This window comes from Camponotus vicinus, unplaced genomic scaffold (genome assembly GCF_025532165.1).
Source record: "Camponotus vicinus isolate PSW18456_S1 unplaced genomic scaffold, iyCamVici1.0 SCAF_8, whole genome shotgun sequence".
In the NCBI taxonomy this organism is placed as follows: Eukaryota; Metazoa; Arthropoda; class Insecta; order Hymenoptera; family Formicidae; genus Camponotus; species Camponotus vicinus.
Window position 1 is genome coordinate 16,793,209 of NW_028141980.1, and position 21,769 is coordinate 16,814,977.

The 21,769-nt window shown below is 28.3% G+C and overlaps 4 protein-coding genes across 11 annotated transcripts in view; 3 read left to right on the forward strand and 1 right to left on the reverse strand.

Annotated features, from left to right (window-relative positions):
* Positions 1-21,769, reverse strand: part of Slob (Slowpoke binding protein) — a 357,719-nt gene that overhangs the window by 209,372 nt on the left and 126,578 nt on the right. The window contains exon 2 of one of the 8 annotated variants that reach the window (XM_083107076.1): positions 2,624-2,652. The exons of the other annotated variants lie outside the window; for them this stretch is intronic. The gene's annotated coding sequence lies outside the window, so the exon portion shown is untranslated. The remainder of the gene's footprint in view (positions 1-2,623; positions 2,653-21,769) is intronic. 8 annotated transcript variants of the gene reach the window in all.
* LOC145976146 (uncharacterized) lies at positions 2,504-5,562 on the forward strand. The gene is made up of 6 exons (XM_083107121.1): positions 2,504-2,658; positions 2,797-2,913; positions 2,975-3,065; positions 3,503-3,648; positions 5,236-5,368; positions 5,425-5,562. The coding sequence occupies exons 1-6, from the start codon at positions 2,504-2,506 to the stop codon at positions 5,473-5,475; spliced, it is 693 nt and encodes a 230-aa protein (XP_082963247.1). The 3' UTR covers positions 5,476-5,562.
* Positions 9,645-11,619, forward strand: LOC145976411 (uncharacterized; the record flags this gene model as incomplete). The annotated part of the gene is made up of 6 exons (XM_083107465.1): positions 9,645-9,829; positions 9,968-10,084; positions 10,566-10,645; positions 11,004-11,175; positions 11,355-11,487; positions 11,569-11,619. Coding segments are annotated over 6 exons (738 nt in total), but the record flags the coding sequence as incomplete, so codon positions are not given.
* On the forward strand, positions 14,790-18,218 carry LOC145976147 (uncharacterized). The gene is made up of 6 exons (XM_083107122.1): positions 14,790-14,856; positions 15,010-15,126; positions 15,190-15,280; positions 17,414-17,571; positions 17,849-17,978; positions 18,063-18,218. Exons 1-6 carry the CDS (start codon positions 14,840-14,842, stop codon positions 18,111-18,113), a joined length of 564 nt encoding a protein of 187 aa, XP_082963248.1. The 5' UTR covers positions 14,790-14,839; the 3' UTR covers positions 18,114-18,218.

A 21,769-nucleotide genomic window follows, 5' to 3' on the forward strand; every position in this document is an offset into this window, starting at 1 on the left:
GCAAAAATGAATCTTGCACTTAATATATTTCAAATAAAAACTATGATATACATTTTTATGTAGTTATTTTACTTTCAATTTTGATACTTTGAATGCATAATATTTATATTGATACACGCACATTATTATTAAAAGTAAATTCATGGATTTTTCATTAGTATAATCATTTAACTAAAAAAAGAAACAATTATAATTCGTTGTTTTACGTTAGCATCTTTATAATCACTTAAGTAAAGAAAATCGATTTTATATATATATATAATAGTTTTTCTTTTACATAAGTGATTATATGGACGCTAATATAAAACAATGAATTTATTTTTTAAGATAATGTGTATGTATCATTTGTATCATATGTATAAAAATATGTTTAATGGAGATACTAACAATGTGATCTTAATTGTGCCAATCGTCAATTTAAAATATTTATAAAGTGTCGTGTAATTATCTAATGTATTCTGTTACATGAGCTCTAGATAGATCCGACATCGAAATATCTAAAGTTGTAGAGGAAGATATAGAAGACACTCTCTTGAAGATCAAATATATTCTATGAGCGCCAGCATTAGACTGAAGTGTCGACATTGAAAAGAGAGTACAGCGCCTGCGCAGGATTATTTTATGAAAATGGTTTTATTTATATTAAAAGGATATGTTGAAATACTTTACTCAGCGTCGTATCGATTATATAATTATATGTATATACATATAATTCACAGAGAAATTTTTTTATTACGTGTTTCGATTACACGATGATATTTTGCTTAATATCCGGTATTACATTAAATTCGCGTTAAATTTTACACTAAAAGAGAAAACTTGTGGATAATATTTAATCGATAAGTGCAAAAAGGGGGGGGGGAGCACACGTCGTCGATTTTTTCACAGTCATACGTGTTCTAGAGTTCGTACAGAGATGATCTGTGTAACAACACAATATTTTAGTCTTAACAGAATGCTTCTGCTAGTTATAGGCTTGTGGCCCTATCAACAGTCAAAACTCGATCGACTTCGATTTATTTTCCTCCTTATTATTTTGATCTCTGCTGTTTTGTTTCAAGTAAGACAATATCTTGATATTATTATAAGTTATATGCATTGATTTATAATTTTTTATTATTCCTTATGTATTCCTTATTTATAATTTTCTAAATTGCATTTAGAATATATATTAAAAGTGTATTTATACAGAACATCGAAAAAGAAGCTAAACAAAAAGCTGAAATCAATTTAGTAATGAAAATAATTAACAGATCGGTATATATGTGTGCATATTATGTAATATTATTTGATTGCATAAACTGTATGTGATATTATTGGCTTAGTTTGTCTCCATTTGTTATCTGGAAATTAGGCCACGAAATTTTTCTATAATAAAACTTTCGGTTTCAACCAACCTTTATATTTTGTTATTCTAATATAGCACAATAATTTTGAGACATTCCTTGTATATAATTGTAATTATAAAATATTTTCATATAATATAAAATTATATTATTATTATGCATAAAAAAGCATTTATTATAATTTAGAATACTGGATTCATTATGATATTTCTGCAAAATCTCTAACATCAATAAGTGTAGACAAACTTATGATATATGCCTAAAATATATTTATAATGTCCATATGGTATCAAAAAATAATCTGTGTGCCTTATTCTAAAATAATATATCATTTACTTTTATTTCGTTTATACTCTTTCTTATTTCTTTGATTACAACGTATATCAAGCTCAATACTAAAATGAAATTATAAAATGAAAATTAAATATATTTTTATCCGAAAACATACAAAAAAAAATTTTACTATAATCAATAACGAAATAATATAATCTCTAACGCAATATCCGTTATACAATTGACAGTTCACTGTGCAAGACATATAAGTTATTAATGGTAGAAATAAGAATAGATTCTTTAATATAAAACATTTTTAAAAAATTATTTGCAGTTTACTACATTTTTGAATTCAAAATGCACCGCTGATTTTACCGTCAAGATTCTATCTAGCGCGCTCTTTTTTACTATCTTTGTGATAAAATATATATTTTTTGCTATTAAAATCGAAACTGTAAGTTAATTATAAGTTTATAATATCCATTTTAAGAAATATTTCTGACAATTAAATTTTTATAACTAGCAATTCTTTCTGACATTCAAAGACGGTATAACAAATTGTTGGACTAACAGGTAAAAGATTTACTGACACAACTTCAACATGTGTACGACCAACTAAGAGATGAATATGAAAACGCTATCGTTGAAAAATATAGCTGTAATGCGCAACGTTTAACGCTTGCGTTTACAAGTAAAACAAAATATCGTATCTTATGTAAATTTTTCAAACATTATGCAACAGAAGATTAAATGATAATTACTTCTTAACGGTTTTAGCACTTTCTATTTGTAGTATATCTGCTCTTATTGTTGTACAATTTTGGTCGAATATAATTGGTTTTATTTTACCGATAAACGTTTCTCGACCACATCGTTTGCCGATTATGACTGAATATTTCGTCGATCAAGAAAAATATTTCTTTTTAATTCTGCTACACTTAAATGCAGCATTTTGTACAGGAATAGCTGTAGTAGTAGCAACTGGGACGATGCTTATTGCATACCTTGTACATACTTGTGGGCTGTTTGAAATCTGCAGGTAAAACAAAAAACAAAAACGAGTTAATCGAGATTGTAAATAAAACTGTAATTCTAAATATAAATGTAGATTTTATATCTGCAAAATTATATTGTAATGATAAATAAATATGTTTCTTGATAAATATCGTATTCACAGTTATCGCATCAAACACGCAATGAGAAAGAGTATATTACAAAATTATAGTCCGAAGAATGGTATATTGATATTAGAAGAAATAAGATATGCCGTAGATTTACACTGGCAAGCTATGAAGTTAGTATCCATTCTATAGTATGTATATAATAGTCTAGTAATATTTCTTATTTGTTTTAAGATTATGCAAAGTTGTGACGTCCAAATTTGAAAAAATGTTGTCCTGTTTAATAGTAGTAGGAGTATTAACACTGAGCCTTAATCTCTTTCAGGTATATTTCGAATTTCAAGTTTTTTAAATCTGTGAAAATGAATACTTTATATTCTATAATATAACAAAATATGTGATATGTATTGTTTAGTGGGGGAGATATATGTACATCCCATCTCTTTATTTTTTTCTTTTTTACTCTATTATTTTTAATTCACTAATACTGCTCCTTATATTTTTGTAAACAAAATAAATTAATGCGATAAAAATCACTCCAAACTAACAATTTCTATGTAAATTTTCTGGGCATGATTTTTTATATAAATATACTATATTATATTTATTTTACTATGTAATATTTTCATTAATTTATTTAGAAAATTAATATTTGTGTATCGTAAAATGATTTGGAAAACTATATCTAGAAAACAGGTTAGCTGTAACAGCTACTAAAATAGCTGGTAAAGTGACTGTAGCTACTAAACTTGTATTTTTTAGATTTTTCGTGTTGCCTTGATCGCAGATAATGTCGATGAAATTTTTTTTCCTTCCTTACTTGCATTTATTAGTATTTTATATATGTTCTGCGCCAATTATCTCGGACAAAATATAACGGATCATAATAATCTTATAGCTGTTACCGTGTAAGATGTACTCTTATAAAATTCAATTATATAGAATCAATTTTATAAACTAATATATCAAAAGCACAGGCTATAGTAGTTTGTAAAGCGTGTCTTGTGCACACGAGATTGCACAGACAACCTGTATATATACACAGTATCCGTCGTATTATCTGCCCAAAAAATAACCATAAGTAGATCTCGTTAAATCGAACTAAAAAGTCACATACCATTTTGAAATGCACCACGTAAAATTCGAGATATTAATTTAAAAAGATCGGCCAATGCGTGTGCTAGAAGCGCACGGCGGCGAAGGCAGTCTCACTGTAACATAATGACGACACGTGGCGTAGCGGTGAGTGGGAAGGTGGCGGTGGACGAACTCTCCGAAACATGATGACGGCACGCGCTTCTGGCCACGCGCACATTCGCCGATTTTTTAAATTAATATCTCGAATTTTACGTGGTGCATTTCAAAATGGTATATGACGTTTTAGTTCCGCTCAACGAGATCTATTTATGGTTTTTTTTTAGGCACGTGATACGACGGACACTGTATATATATATACAGGGTGTCTGTGCAATCTCGCGGATACCTGTATATATATATATATACATATATACAGGGTGGCTGGGAAATTTTGACAGTCCCGAAGTATGAAGGTAGATTGGCTCAAATTAAGAAGGAAGTTACTATACTATTTTCCGATATTCGCAATAATTAACGAAAAATTAATTAAAGAAGATCGACCGATGCGCGTGGCTCGAAGCACACGACGGCAAAGGCGGTCTGACTGTAACATAATGGCGGCGCGCGGCGAAGCAGTGATTGGGGAGAAGAGGAGCCTTCGCCACGCGCTTACACACTCATCGCTCCTCCCCTCCTCAATCACCGCTTCGCCGCGCGCCGCCATTATGTTACAGTCAGACCGCCTTCGCCGTCGTGTGCTTCTAGCCACGCGCATTGGCCGATCTTCTTTAATTAATTTTTCGTTAATTATTGCGAATATCGCAAAATAGTATAGTACCTTCCTTCTTAATTTGAGCCAATCTACCTTCTTACTTCCTGAAGGTCAAAAATTGCCTGACACCCTGTATATATATATATATATATATATATATATATATATACAGGAGACAGAGACCAGTAAATTGAACAGAAAAGTCTTATATCATTTTACAATTTTCGCAATAATAACAGAAATATTAAATATTAAAATCGGACGGATGAAAGGAGCGCTCGATCGGCTGAGCGCTCCTTTCATTCGTTCGATTTTAATATTTAATATTTCTGTTATTATTGCGAAAATTGTAACATGGTGGGCCGTATTATAGCTCGAACGGTTGAGCGTTTCTCATACGATCATAATATTTAATATTTCTATTATTATTGCGAAAATCGTAAAACAGTATAAGACTTTTCTATTCAGTTTACTACACTCTACCACATCACAAGCGCTTGTATATAGTGCTCTGGGACACCCTGTATACATATTTATATTAGTTATGACACACACACACACGCACGCGCGCGCGCGCACGCACGCACGCATGTACCATAGCTATTGATATAAAATTATAAATATTATATTCATATTAATTTTGTAGATATAACGTTCAGTGGTACACAGCTCCGTTATATGTACAGAAACTGATGCTGTTTTTGCTGTTAAGAAACGCCAATGATTTTACTTTAGACGTAGGTGGATTATTTATCGCATCGTTAGAGTCTTTTGCCACGGTAAGGAAATCAATATATCTCAGAATGCATTTAAATATTACAAGTAAACATTACAGTTGGTGAAAACTTCGGTCTCATATTTTACCGTCTTACATTCAACGCAATAATAAGGTAAAAAAAATTTAATAACAAATAAATTGCAATCTGGCAAATATTTAATTAATCAAATCTCAATGTTACAATTATTTATATTATATTCAAAATAGTTAATATTTAATCCCATAATTTGTACCTAAAGAGATCTCCAGAGACATAGATATATTCAATTAAAAAAAAGACAAAAAAAGATACATAGTTTCTATAGAATATATAGGTTACATAGATTACATACATTACATACATTACATACATTACATAGATTATATAAATTACATGTATTACACAGATTACATAGATTATATAGGATTTTACATATATTACATAAATTTTCAGTATATAAAAAACTGAGGATCTATTTTAAATATAAAACATTGATACAAATTCATTTAATTTTACTCAAGTTTTATTTTCGCTTGCAATATATGCATTGTTACATTACTTTCAAATGAATGCATTGTAAATGTATATGTCAAGCTTTTTTTAATCTCAAGGAATTATTATGTATTTCGATCGATGTAACACGATTTACAAGGCCAACGCTTTTAAAATGTGACTGAAATCGAGAAATAGATCGAAGAATTTTTTTTTCTTATATCAAAGAGCTAGCCTTTATTACCGAATTCAACTTCTGCTTGAAAGATGGCAGAAGATAATAGAGTTAAACGGCAATTATTTTAGTTGCAAAGAAATGTTGTAATCATTTTTTTTAATACATATTTTTCTCGAAAAAATCCAGATTATTTTCTCTCCAACCTAATAATTAATAATGGATTATATTTTATTCAGGAATAATTTTCCGTCTTTATAGTAATTAGTAGAAACCATAACAAAATATAAAATGCTTGCTATTAGTAAAATCACTATTACGTTGCATGTGCAGGAATCTAATTATCAATGTAGAATTGTCTTAGATTTTTCAGAATACATCTGCAGATGATAAATTATTAGATAATATCAAGGATTTAATAGAACCTGTTCTAGATGTGCATTAGCCACTATTTTATATGTATATATTTATATCCAACTATATTGGTCAAGATGTAACAGATCATAATCATAATGCATTTGTTACGTAAGAAACATTCTTGTAAAATAAAGTGTAAGAAATTTATTCGCACTTTAGAGAGGCTATTATATTAAAATAGTAGAGAGCAAGAGATAGGAGAGAAAGAGAGAGAGAGAGAGTAGAGAATAGTCAATGTTTTTGCACAACAAGTGAAAGTTTAAAGAGTTGTTATAATTTATCTTAAAATACCGATTCGTCGCTTACGATTAACTAACTTTTGTAGATAATGATGGTATATATCTCCCTTACATATAAAAAGAATGATATTGTTTCTGTTACAAAGAAGATCCAGAGATTTTATTTTGACAGTTGGAACATTTGTTTCATCTATAGAATGCTTCGCCACAGTAGGATTATAAATAAAATATATATACATATATATATATATATATATATATATATATATATATATATATACAATAGCATATATTATGTGTGGATAGCGCAATGTGATATAGGGGATCTTTCATTGTAGTTAATCAAGGCTTCAATATCTTATTTTACGTTTATGTACTCTACACAATGATGAGTTTAAATTCAATAATAGTATAATTGAATTAACAAAAGAATAACATCTCCTTTTCGTTTTCAGACAAGATATGATATTCAATTTTGCAGCAAGTAGAGATTTCGCTAGAGTTTATAAAAAATATGCAGACACAACATTAATTTATTCAGATACTATTCAGATATTATATTTGCAAAAATGAATCTTGCACTTAGTATATTTCAAATAAAAACTATGATACACATTTTTATGTAGTTATTTTACTTTCAATTTTGATACTTTGAATGCATAATATTTATATTGATATACGCACATTATTATTAAAAATAATTTCATGGTTTTTCATTAGCATCTTCATTATCATTTAACTAAAAAAAAAGAAACAATTATAATTCGTTGTTTTACGTTAGAATTCTTATAATCATTTAAGTAATACAAAACAATGAACTTATTTTTTAAGATAATGTGTATGTATCATTTATATATATAAAAATATGTTTAATTGAGATACTAACAACTATGATTTTAACTGTGCCAAACGTCAATTTAAAATATTTAAAAAGTGCCGTGTAATTATCTAATGTATTCTGTTACATGAGCTCTAGATAAATCCGATATGAAATGTTTAAAGTTGTAGATGAAGATATAAGAGAAACTCTCTTGAAGGTCATATGTATTCTATGAGCGCCAGTATTAGACTGAAGTTTCGACATTGAAAAGAGAGTATAGCGCCTGCGCAGGATTATTTTATATGAAATAGGTTTTATTTATATTAAAAGGATATGTTGAAGTACTTTACTCAGCGTCGATTATGTAATTATATGTATATACATATAATTCACAGAGAAATGTTTTGATTACATGTGTTTCGATTACACGATATTTTGCTTAATATCTGGTATTACATTAAATTCGCGTTGAATTTTACATTAAAAGAGAAAACTTGTGGATAATATTTAATCGATTAGGGCAAAAGGGGGGGAGCGCACGTCGTCGATTTTTTTCACAGTCATACATGTCTAGAGTTTGTAGAGAGATGATCTGTGTAACGGCACAATATTTTAGTCTTAACAGAATGCTTCTGCTAGTTATAGGCTTGTGGCCCTATCAACAGTCAAAACTAGATCGATTTCGTTTTATTTTCTTCCTTACTATTTTGATCTCTGCTGTTTTATTTCAAGTAAGACAATATCTTGATATTATTGAGTTACAAGCTATAATGTGCAGTGATTTATAATATTTTATTATTCATTGTGTACTTCAATCTCTCATTTATAATTTTCTAAATTGCATTTATAATTTATGTTGGAGAGTGCATTTATACAGAACATCGAAAAAGAAGCTAAACAAAAAGATAAAATTAATTTAGTAATGAAAATAATTAACAGATTGGCAAGTATGCTTGCATATTATGTTTATGTAATATTATTTGATTGCATAAACTGTATGTGATATCATTGGCTTAGTTTGTCTCCATTTGTTTTCTGGAAATTAGGTAACGATATTTTTCTATAATAAAACTTTCAACCAGTCTTTATATTTTGTTATTCTAATATAGCATATAAATAATTTTGAGGCATTCCTTGTATATAATTGTAATTACAAAATATTTTCATATAATGTAAAATTATTATTATATTATTATTCTGCATAAAAAAGCAATTATTATAATTTAGAATATTGGATTCATTATGATACTTCTGCAGAATCTTTAATGTCAATAAATATAGACAAGCTTATGATATATGCCTAAGATATATTTGTTTCCATATGGAATAAAAAAATAATCTGTATGCCTTATTCTAAAATAGTATATATCATTTATTTTTATATTGTTTATACACTTTCTTACTTCTTTGATTACAACATATATCAAACTCGATACTAAAATGAAATTATAAAATGAAAATTAAATATATTTTTATCCGAAAACATACAAAAAAAAATTTTACTATAATCAATAACGAAATAATATAATCTCTAACGCAATATCCGTTATACAATTGACAGTTCACTGTGCAAGACATATAAGTTATTAATGGTAGAAATAAGAATAGATTCTTTAATATAAAACATTTTTAAAAAATTATTTGCAGTTTACTACATTTTTTAATTCAAAATACACCGCTGATTTTGTCGTCAAGATTCTATCTAGCGCGCTCTTTTTTACTATCTTTGTGATACAATATATATTTTTCGCTATTAATACCGAAACTGTAAGTTAACTATAAGTTTATAATATCCATTTTAAGAAACATTTCTGACAATTAAATTTTTATAACTAGCAATTCTTTCTGACATTCAAAGACGGTATAACAAATTGGATTAACAGGTAAAAGATTTGCTGACACAACTTCAACATGTGTACGACCAATTAAAAGATGAACATGAAAACGCTATCGTTGAAAAATATAGCTACAATGCGAAACGTTATACGCTTGTGCTTACAAGTAAAACAAAATATCGTATCATGTGTAAAATTTTCAAACATTATGCAACAGAAGATTAAATGATAATTACTTCTTAACGGTTTTAGCACTTTCTATTTGTAGTATATTTGCTCTTATTGTTGTACAATTTTGGTCGAATATAATTGATATTATTTTACCGATAAACGTTTCTCGACCACATCGTTTGCTGATTATTTCGTCGATCAAGAAAAATATTTCATTTTAATTCTCCTACACTTAAATGCAGCATTTTGTACAGGAATAGCTGTATTAGTGGCAACTGGAACGTTGCTTATTGCATACCTTGTACATATCTGTGGACTGTTTGAAATTTCTAGGTAAAACAAATAACAAAAACGAGTTAACCGAGATTGTAAATAAAACTGTAATTATAAATATAAATGTAGATTTTGTATCTGCAAAATTATATTGTAATGATAAATAAATATGTTTCTTGATAAATATCGTATTCACAGTTATCGCATCAAACACGCAATGAAAAAGAGTATATTACAAAATTATAGTCCGAAGAATGATATATTGATATTAGAAGAAATAAGATATGCCGTAGATGTACACCGGCAAGCTATGAAGTTAGTATCCATTCTATAGTATGTGCATAATAGTCTAGTAATATTTCTTATTTACCTTAAGCGTTTCTCGTCGGAATAATTGCAATGGTAGGAATAGGAACAACGCTTGTTGCGTATCTTCAATACACTTGTGGAATGTTTAAGATAGCCAGGTACGAAGGTGAAGGGAACAGCCATAAGAATGAGAGTTATAAATGTAATCTTGTCATTTTCATAAGAAACATTAATAAAATCAAAAATATATTATTTGATGAGCATAATTACAATATACGTTATATTAATTTATTTATTAGCTATCGTATCGAGCTCGCAATGAGCAACAACATGTTACGAAATAGTAATGTCAAAAACAAATTTTCGATATTGGAAGGTTTAATTTGAGCTGTAGACATTCATCGACAAGCTATGAAGTATGCATGTATGTAATAATGTGTTTGATTTATTATTATTTATAATATAACATTTTTCTTCTTGTTTAAAGTCTGTCTACTAACATACAATTGAGTATTGAACCGATGGTATGCTGTTTAATAATATTTGGAGTAGCCTCGATGAGCCTCAGTATCGAGTAAGTTTTCTGTTTCGTTCTTCAATCATTTTTCTAGATAAGCATATTTCAAAGTAAACAACAACATACAAAAGTATAGAATAGAATCCTGTTTGCTGTTGTGGACTGTTGTAACAATTAATAAAATACGATAATCTTTCATTCAGATGACCTCAAAGTTATCAAACAATTTTGTATTTTTATATTACAAAAGAAAAAAAAGAGACTATAATAACATTGATAATTCAAGTTAATTAATATCAGATTTTTTGACTTTATTAAAATTAATATAGAAACCAAAACAAAACATAAAAGCATATTGTTACTCATAGTAAAACCATACATTGTGCGAGAGACTAATTATCAACGTAGATCTCGTGTCTCAGATTTTTCAGATTATATCTGCAGATGATATATCTTTATATAATGTCAATGAATTAATAATACCCTTATTATATGCAATAATCATTTTCTCATACATGTTCTTATCTAACTGTATTGGTCAATATATAACGGATCACAATCGCGACATATTTGTTACAGTGTAAGTAATATTTTTGCGAAATAAAATTTAAGAATTTTACTTAAGAAATCTATTTTCACTTTAGAGACTGTTATGTTAAATTATAGGAGATATTTTTAAACAACGAACACAAACTTAAAAAGTTTTTGTAGTTTGTCTTAAATTATCGATTCGTCACTTATAATTATTTATTATTGTAGATATAACGTTCAGTGGTATATAGCTCCCTTACATATACAGAAAATAATATTATTCCTGTTACAAAGAAAGTCCAAAGATTTTATGTTGAATTATGCCAGATTATTTGTCATATCTCTAGAATTTTTCGCCACGGTAAGATAATATGTAAAATATACTTAGAGCGTATATTACTAATGATTAACGCAATCAAATATAAAATATTTTTCATTCTAGCTAGTCAAGGTCTCAGTGTCCTACTTTACAGTTATATATTCTGTACAATGACGAGTTTGAATCATATATAACAACATGGTCAAAATATTTTTAACAAAGAAATAATATTTTATTTCATACATATAATGTATTAAAAAATTTAAAAAAGTGGATGTTTCTATTTTATAGCATGTACAAAGCTTTTTATGTAAGAAAGAATATGGAGAAACAAACATTTTGTTGATTAAAGTGTAGTAAGTAGTAATGTGTGTAGTAAGTAAAAATTTATGTAACATATATATATATATATATATATATATATATATATATATAAAACGATAATTAATAACGTGTCGGTATTTAATTTTTAAATTGGGAAATTTCATCGCGCCGATTGCTAATTGGTTTAACTTACATCATGCATAAGTATGATCGATTCTCTTAAATAGTATCAGCTTTATCAGAAAGACTCGATGCTCTCAATAGTGAATGACATTCGTCTTGAAGATCAAATGTACGCCACGAGAGCAGACAACAGAATGAAACGTGTAAATTTGCGGTGAAAAAGAAAAGTAGGGAATACGCATGTGCGACTTTCGCGCTTTAGTAATTCATTCGATAAATATTTTCTTTTATTTTCTTATGGTAAACGCTTGCTGAAATTATCTGTTATCAAATCGATCGCAAAGAATTAAGGAATTTATTGCGAAAAACATTAAACTATGGACATTTTACTTTTATCGCGTCGTATTATATTGTGTCGGCTTGCATTCTGTGAAATTATACGCAATTTGTGCTAAAATTTATATCAGAAGAGAAAAATAATAAATAAAATGAAATATCTGAACGAACAATGGAAATTAGAGGGGATGTGTGTACTTTCTTCGATTATTTCACTGTCATATGCATCTCAGACTTCGGAAAACGATGATCCGTTTCGAGACTCAGTATTTTAAATTGAATAGGACACTTTTACTCGCTATTGGTCTATGGCCTTACAAACAATCGAACCTTACTCGACTTCAATTCACTTTTCTGTCAACTATTTTGACGTCATGTTTTATATTTCAGGTAAGCATTTTAATATAATAATATTAATATATTATTATAAATAATAAATATATACATATCTTAAATATATCTCATAATTTAGATTGAAATAAAATTATATTAACTATAAATAATTGTATTCACTTTCTTTGCACTTATATAATTACACACACACACACACACACACACACACACACACACACACACACACACACACACACACACACACACACACATATATATATATATATATATATATATATATAATTATTGTCATTACTGGAAAAGCAAATTTTTATCTATATGAAATTTTCATCATTTATTGACACACATTTAATGATCTTTATGAATATAATTTTCTACCAAACATTATATTATAAAAATTATTTAAAATAAGTTTAATAACATAAAATTAAAAAGTTGTGCATTTATATGCGCGCTTCTAACTGTCTAAAAATAATTTTTTAATACAAATTCGTAAGTAAAATTATTATTTACAGTGTACACCCTTTATTTCACAAAAATGTACTCCGGATTTTGTCGCTAAAACTTTATCTACCGCATCCATCTTTGCCGTTTTTGTGATAAAATATAATATGTTTTGTATTAATATCGAAGCTGTAAGTTAGTTTACAAGTTAAAAATTTGCGAAATAATTTATGAGTTAATAACTTATTCTCTCTTTTCTCTCTCTTCTCTCTCTCTCTCTCTCTCTCTCTCTCTCTCTCTCTCTCTCTCTCTCTCTGTACACACATACATTGAACAGAAATATATTATTATTAAATGAAATCTTACATAAACAATTTTTACATCTCTCTGTTGTATGTATATAAATGTATAAAATATAAAATTAAATTATTAATATAAAATTACATTATTATAATTAATAAAAAAACAGGTAAAAGATTTACTGGAGCACCTGCAACTTGCATGTAATGAGTTAAAAGACGAAAACGAATTTGCTATCATTAACGAGTATGGATATAATGCTTATCGTTATACTACTGCACTTATGAGTAAGATGTTTGTAAATTTTTTAATTCGATTATACTTCATTTTCAGTGCAAAAATTTTAAGATTTCAGCAGAAAAATGATTTAGACAGAATATGCAATACTTTTTATATATCATATAGAAATATACATGATATATCAAGTATGTCAAATTATATAATTTATCACATGCATTTGTGCAATGATTACTAACTAAAAATGAATATATTTAAATGATATAAAATATTAGAAAAAATATAAGTGTGCTATAAATTACATAACAAAAACCTATCATGTTCGGGTTAATAAAAAAGTGAAAATATAAATAATTTAATATGTCTAAATCATTATATAATTAATATAAATCCACAAGATAAAATCACATAAACGATAGGAAGACTATGAGAATCAAAAAATGTTGTAAATGGAGCGCAAATGATAAGAATGTAATTTTTAATAAAAAAATATAAAATATTATAAACGTTTCGGTATAATATAAATAACACACTATAACAAAAAATTAAATACAATAAGAAAAGAAAAAATAAATAAAAATCGTTAGCTGTATATACGTCGGAAAAATAAAAATATAAAATATAAATAAATTTGGTCAGAGACAAGGATGAATTTTAAAGGCAATTAACCGCAAATATCGCAATTATCGTAATTGAGATGTCAACGCAAAGTACAAACGCAATAATCATTATGTTATTTATTTTAATTTGAATACCTATTTAGTTTATGTCTGGCTACATCGAAGAGACCCTGAATTGAATCGAAACATTTGTAATATTTTATATTTTTTTTTGGAAAATTACACTCTTATCATTTGTGCTCTATTTGCTATATTTTTTGATCCTAATAGCCTTCCTATCATTTATATATTAAAATAAGATAATAAAGAGATAATAAAATTTATAATGCATGAATGAGCTTGAGATATAAATCAACTTTAAAAAATCATTTGATAAAAATTTGAATAACAATTGTTTTCTAATTCCTTTAGTATGCGGTATTTGTAGTGTATCTGCTTTTATCGTCGGTCTATTTTGGTCGAATATTCTCAATATTATATTACCAATAAATATATCTAGACCACAAAGCACACCAGTTATAGTGGAATACTTCGTCGATCAAGAAAAATATTTCTTCTGGATTCTGCTGCATATTGGCTTAGCATTCTTCATTGGAATAACTATAACAGTAGGAATAGGAACAACGCTTATTGCGTTTCTTCAATACACTTGTGGAATGTTTAAGGTTGCCAGGTAAACATGAAGAGACTTAAGAGACATAAAGATGTAACTGTAAGAATACAAGTTATAAATATAATCTTGTCACTTTTAAAAGAAACGTTTTAAAGCCAAAAAATTTTATTTGATGAGCATAATTGCAATGTACAATATTAATTTATTTATTAGCTACCGTATCGAACACGCAATGAGCAACAACAAGTTACGAGATATTAATCCCAAAAACAAACTTTTAATATTCGAGGGTTTAATTTGGGCTGTGAACATCCATCGACAAGCCATGAAGTATATATTTGATAATGTGTTAGGTTTATTATTATTCGTAATATGACATATTTTTCTTTAAAGATTGTCTCAACATTTGCAATCGAGTATTAAATCGATGCTGTTTTGTTTAATAATATGTGGAGTAACCTCGATGAGTCTCAATTTGTATCGAGTAAGTTTTCTGTTTCGTTCTTCAATCTTAACTTTTGAGCAAACGTTCCATATTTCACATACAAAAGCAAGAATTGTGTTGTAAGTATAGCGATAATCCAGTTGATAACACAATTTCCAGTTTTTATATTTCTATGCTAAGAGAACGAAAGAGAGAGAAAGGGGGGAGAGAGAGGGAGGGAGGGAGGAGGGGGGAGAGAGAGAGAGAGCCTGCGTGTGTGTGTATAATATTGATACTTCAAGTTAATAATGGATTATATTAGGTTGGGGAGAAAGTAATCCGAATCACACAGATAGATGGCAAAAATTACTACAGTGTATTGTAATAATTTTTGTTAATAACTTTTGTTTTTTGAGTGATACACATTTTGTTTGTTTTGTCTATCATACATTAAAATTACTGCAAGACAAGCTTTTTGTCTGTCATATATATATATTTATTTCGATTTAACAAGATGCTAAATAAAATGCATATTTGTCATTGTTTATATTTTTCAATTTGAAAAAAAACGCTGCCAAAATCAAACGAATGATTCGTGAGACATATGCAGAGAATACTGTATCAGCTGATATGTGTGAAAGATAGTTTAGACGCTTCAAAAGAGAAAATTTTGATCTCGAAGACAATCATATATCGCGTCTTGGATGACCAATGAAAACAAGAGATTTAGAGGCATTAAAATGGGAAAGCAGATCCGGTACAATCAATGGTAAATATATCGATCCAACCCCAATGAGCTTGATCTTGACATATGTTGTCAACTGCTCTGAATAACCTCCAAAAAGTTTTAACCGTCGCTTATTATTTATTAAAAAGTTATAAAAAAAAATTTTCACGAATTATATGTAATTTTCGGACATCATGTATAATAATAGATTTCGTATCGCACTGAAAGCACAGGGCAGTGTCGGTTGAACCTCGCTTCCGATAGAAATTTGCAAATCCATGTGAAACCACACATGCGAAGCAAGATCTACACCACCCCTATTGTCAGTACGAAACGAAGTCTATTATTACACGATTCCACATGGGTTTGCCACTTTCCTGGTAAAGCGAGGTCTGTTCTACATCACCCCTAGTCAGTGCGAAGCAAGGTCTATTATTATATGGATTGCAACTTTCCATTCGAAGCGAGGTTCAACTCATACTGCCCTATGCTTTCAGTACGACAGGAGGTATATTATTGTATTTTATGATATCCGAAAATTTGCAAACCCATGTGAAATCGTACATGCGAAGCAAGATCTACACTATTGTCAGTACGAAAGTCAGTACGAAGTCTATTATTACACGATTCCATATGGGTTTGCAACCTTCCTGGCAAAGGGAGGCAACTTTCCTGGCAAACGTCTATTCTACATCACCCCTGTAGTCAGTAAAATTACGTATAATGTGTGAAACTTTTATGTTTATAATTTGTAATAAACAACGAGAGGCGACTGAAACTTTTTGGAAATTACTTAAGGTAGTGACATATGTCAAAGTTAAGATCATAGGGACTAGATCCCCTAATAGATGTTTACCCAATCAACATCAAACAGTCACCGCTGAGATCTACAACCAAATTAAACGTAACATTGCTCGATAAACAATTGTTATATGCCTCAAATCGATTTAAGGTCATTCTTTCGTAAAAACAATACATATCACTGCAGTCGTGAACACCTTAATCGACTTGGATTAGGAAGTCCTGCATTCTGCCATTCACTAGATGGGGCGCCTTCAGATTATTATCTATTTCAATCGATGCAGCACGGTTTAAAGGGATAACGCTTTTAAAATGTAATCGAAATCGAGAAATAGATCGAAGAATTCTTTAAATCAAAGAGCCAGCCTTTAATACGGAATTCAACTTCCGCCTGGAAGATGGCAGAAGATAGTAGAGTCAAACAGCAATTATTTTAGTTGCGAAGAAATGTTCTAATCATTTTTTTAAATACATATTTTTTTCGAAAAATTCCAGATTACTTTCTCTCCAACCTAATAATTAATAACGGATTATATTTTAGGAATAATTTTCTTTATAATAATTAGTAGAAACCATAACAAAGCATAAAATGCTTGCCATTATTAGTAAAATCATTATTACGTTGTATGTGCGGGAATCTAATTATCAATATGGAATTGTCTTAGATTTTTCAGATTACATCTGCAGATGATAAATTACTAGATAATATCAAGGATTTAATCCTACCTGTTCTAAATGCATTAGTCACTATTTTATACATGTTCATATCCAACTATATTGGTCAAGATATAACAGATCATAATCATAATGTATTTGTTACGGTGTAAGAAACATTCTCGTAAAATAAAGTGAAAGAAATTTATTCGCACTTTAGAGAGACTATTATATTAAAATAGTAAAGAGCGAGAGAGAGGAGAGAGAGGAGAGAGAGAGAGAGAGAGAGAGAGAGAGAGAGAGAGAGAGAGAGAGAGAGAGAGAGAGAGAGAGAGAGAGAGAGAGAGAAGTCAATGTTTTTGCACAACAGGTGAAAGTTTAAAAAGAATTGTTATAATTTATCGTAAATTACCGATTCGTCGCTTACGATTAATTAACTTTTGTAGATATAATGTTCGATGGTATATAGCTCCCTTACATATACAAAGAATGATATTGTTTCTGTTACAAAGAAGATCTAAAGATTTTATTTTGACAGTTGGAATATTTGTTTCATCTATAGAATGCTTCGCCATGGTAGGATTATATATAAAATATATATATACAATAGCGTATATTATGTATGAATAGCGCAATGATATAAGGGATCTTACATTGCAGTTAATCAAGGCCTCGGTATCTTATTTTACGTTTATGTACTCTACACAATGATGAGTTTAAATCCAATAATAGTATAATTGAATTAACAAAAGAATAACATCTTTTCGTTTTCAAATAAGATACGACATTCAATTTTGCAGCAAGTAGAGATTTCGCTAGAGTTTAAAAAAAATATGGAGGCGCAACATTAATTTATTCAGATATTGATCAGATATTATATTTGCAAAAATGAATCTTGCATTTAATATATTTCAAATAAAAACTATGATACACATTTTTATGTAGTTATTTTACTTTCAATTTTGACACTTTGAATGTATAATATTTATATTGATACACGCACATTATTATTAAAAGTAAATTCATGGGTTTTTCATTAGTATAATCATTTAACTAAAAAAAGAAACAATTATAATTTGTTGTTTTACGTTAGCATCTTTATAATCACTTAAGTAAAGAAAATCGATTTTATATATATATATATATATATAATAGTTTTTCTTTTACATAAGTGATTATATGGACGCTAATATAAAACAATGAATTTATTTTTTAAAATTATATGTATGTATAATTTATATATATAAAAATATCTTTAATGGAGATACTAACAACTATGATCTTAATTGTGCCAATCGTCAATTTAAAATATTTAATAAGTGTCGTGTAATTATCTAATGTATTCTGCTACATGAGCTCTAGATAGATCCGATATCGAAATGTTTAAAGTTAGTAAAGGAAGTATAAGAAGGAAGTAAAGGTAGTAAAGGAAGATATAAGAGAAACACTCTTGAAGGTCATATGTATTCTATGAGCCAGCATTAGACTGAAATGTCGACATTGAAAAGAGAGTATAGCGCCTGCGCAGGGTTATTTAATGAAAAAGGTTTTACTTATATTAAAAGGATATGTTGAAATACTTTACTCAGCGTCGTATCGATTATGTAATTATATGTATATAACTCACAGAGAAATTTTTTGATTACATGTGTTTCGCTTGCACGATAACATTTTGCTTAATACTTGGTATTACATTAAATTCGCGTTGAATTTTACACTAAAAGAGAAAACTTGTGAATAATAGGTGCTTTCCATTTACATCAAAACTCAGATAAATCTCACTTTTGTCTTTCTTTAACATTCATGTTAAAGAAAGACAGAAATGAGATTCATTTGAGTTTTGATGTAAATGGAAAGCACCTATTATTTAATCGATTAGTGCAAAAGGGAGGGGAGCGCACGTCGTCAATTTTTTTCACAGTCATACGTGTTCTAGAGTTTGTAGAGAGATGATCTGTGTAACGGCACAATATTTTAGTCTTAACAGAATGCTTCTGCTAGTTATAGGCTTGTGGCCCTATCAATAGTCAAAACTCGATCAATTTCGTTTTATTTTCTTCCTTACTATTTTGATCTCTGCTGCTTTATTTCAAGTAAGACAATATCTTGATATTATTGAGTTATAAGCTATAATGTGCAGCGATTTATAATATTTTATTATTCATTGTGTACTTCAATCTCTCATTTATAATTTTCTAAATTGCATTTATAATATATGTTGGAAAGTGTATTTATACAGAACATCGAAAAAGAAGCTAAACAAAAAGATAAAATTAATTTAGTAATGAAAATAATTAACTGATTAGCAAGTATGCGTGCATATTATGTTTATGTAATATTATTTGATTGCATAAACTGTATGTGATATCATTGGCTTAGTTTGTCTCCATTTGTTTTCTGGAAAGTAGGTCGATATTTTTCTATAATAAAACTTTCAACCAGTCTTCATATTTTGTTATTCTAATATAGCATATAAATAATTTTGAGGCATTCCCTGTATATAATTGTAATTACGAAATATTTTCATATAATGTAAAATTATTATTATATTATTATTATGCATAAAAAAGCAATTATTATAATTTAGAATACTGGATTCATTATGATACTTCTGCAGAATCTTTAATGTCAATAAATATAGACAAGCTTATGATATATGCCTAAAATATATTTGTTTCCATATGGAATAAAAAAATAATCTGTATGCCTTATTCTAAAATAGTATATATCATTTATTTTTATATTGTTTATACACTTTCTTACTTCTTTACAACATATATCAAACTCAATACTAAAGTGAAATTATAAAATGAAAATTAAATATATTTTCATTCGAAAACATACAAAGCGAAATATTACTATAATCTCTAACGAAATAATATAATCTCTAACGCAATATCCGTTATACAATTGACAATTCACTATGCAAAACTTATAAGTTATTAATGGTAGAAATAAGAATAGATTCTTTAATATAAAACATTTTTAAAAAATTATTTGCAGTTTACTACATTTTTTAATTCAAAATACACCGCTGATTTTGTCGTCAAGATTCTATCTAACGCGCTCTTTTTTACTATCTTTGTGATACAATATATATTTTTCGCTATTAATACCGAAACTGTAAGTTAACTATAAGTTTATAATATCCATTTTAAGAAACATTTCTGACAATTAAATTTTTATAACTAGCAATTCTTTCTGACATTCAAAGACGGTATAACAAATTGGATTAACAGGTAAAAGATTTGCTGACACAACTTCAACATGTGTACGACCAATTAAAAGATGAACATGAAAACGCTATCGTTGAAAAATATAGCTACAATGCGAAACGTTATACGCTTGTGCTTACAAGTAAAACAAAATATCGTATCATGTGTAAAATTTTAAACATTATGCAACAGAAGATTAAATGATAATTACTTCTTAACGGTTTTAGCACTTTCTATTTGTAGTATATTTGCTCTTATTGTTGTACAATTTTGGTCGAATATAATTGATATTATTTTACCGATAAACGTTTCTCGACCACATCGTTTGCTGATTATTTCGTCGATCAAGAAAAATATTTCATTTTAATTCTCCTACACTTAAATGCAGCATTTTGTACAGGAATAGCTGTATTAGTGGCAACTGGAACGTTGCTTATTGCATACCTTGTACATATCTGTGGACTGTTTGAAATTTCTAGGTAAAACAAATAACAAAAACGAGTTAACCGAGATTGTAAATAAAACTGTAATTCTAAATATAAATGTAGATTTTGTATCTGCAAAATTATATTGTAATGATAAATAAATATGTTTCTTGATAAATATCGTATTCACAGTTATCGCATCAAACACGCAATGAAAAAGAGTATATTACAAAATTATAGTCCCAAGAAGATATATTGATATATTGATATTAGAAGAAATAAGATATGCCGTAGATGTACACCGGCAAGCTATGAAGTTAGTATCCATTCTATAGTATGTACATAATAGTCTAGTAATATTTCTTATTTGCCTTAAGCGTTTCTCGTCGGAATAATTGCAATGGTAGGAATAGGAACAACGCTTGTTGCGTATCTTCAATACACTTGTGGAATGTTTAAGATAGCCAGGTACGAAGGTGAAGGGAACAGCCATAAGAATGAGAGTTATAAATGTAATCTTGTCATTTTCATAAGAAACATTAATAAAATCAAAAATATGTTATTTGATGAGCATAATTACAATATACGTTATATTAATTTATTTATTAGCTATCGTATCGAGCTCGCAATGAGCAACAACATGTTACGAAATAGTAATGTCAAAAACAAATTTTCGATATTGGAAGGTTTAATTTGAGCTGTAGACATTCATCGACAAGCTATGAAG

Excerpts from the sequence above, each read along its gene's own strand:
- LOC145976146 (XM_083107121.1), top strand. The coding sequence starts at position 2,504 with ATGACTGAATATTTCGTCGATCAAGAAAAATATTTCTTTTTAATTCTG. Across the intron at positions 2,659-2,796 it reads GGGCTGTTTGAAATCTGCAG|TTATCGCATCAAACACGCAA; the intron begins GTAAAACAAAAA and ends TCGTATTCACAG. Across the intron at positions 3,649-5,235 it reads AATCTTATAGCTGTTACCGT|ATATAACGTTCAGTGGTACA; the intron begins GTAAGATGTACT and ends TTAATTTTGTAG.
- LOC145976147 (XM_083107122.1), top strand. Across the intron at positions 15,127-15,189 it reads ATCCATCGACAAGCCATGAA|ATTGTCTCAACATTTGCAAT; the intron begins GTATATATTTGA and ends TTTTCTTTAAAG. Across the intron at positions 17,572-17,848 it reads CATAATGTATTTGTTACGGT|ATATAATGTTCGATGGTATA; the intron begins GTAAGAAACATT and ends TAACTTTTGTAG.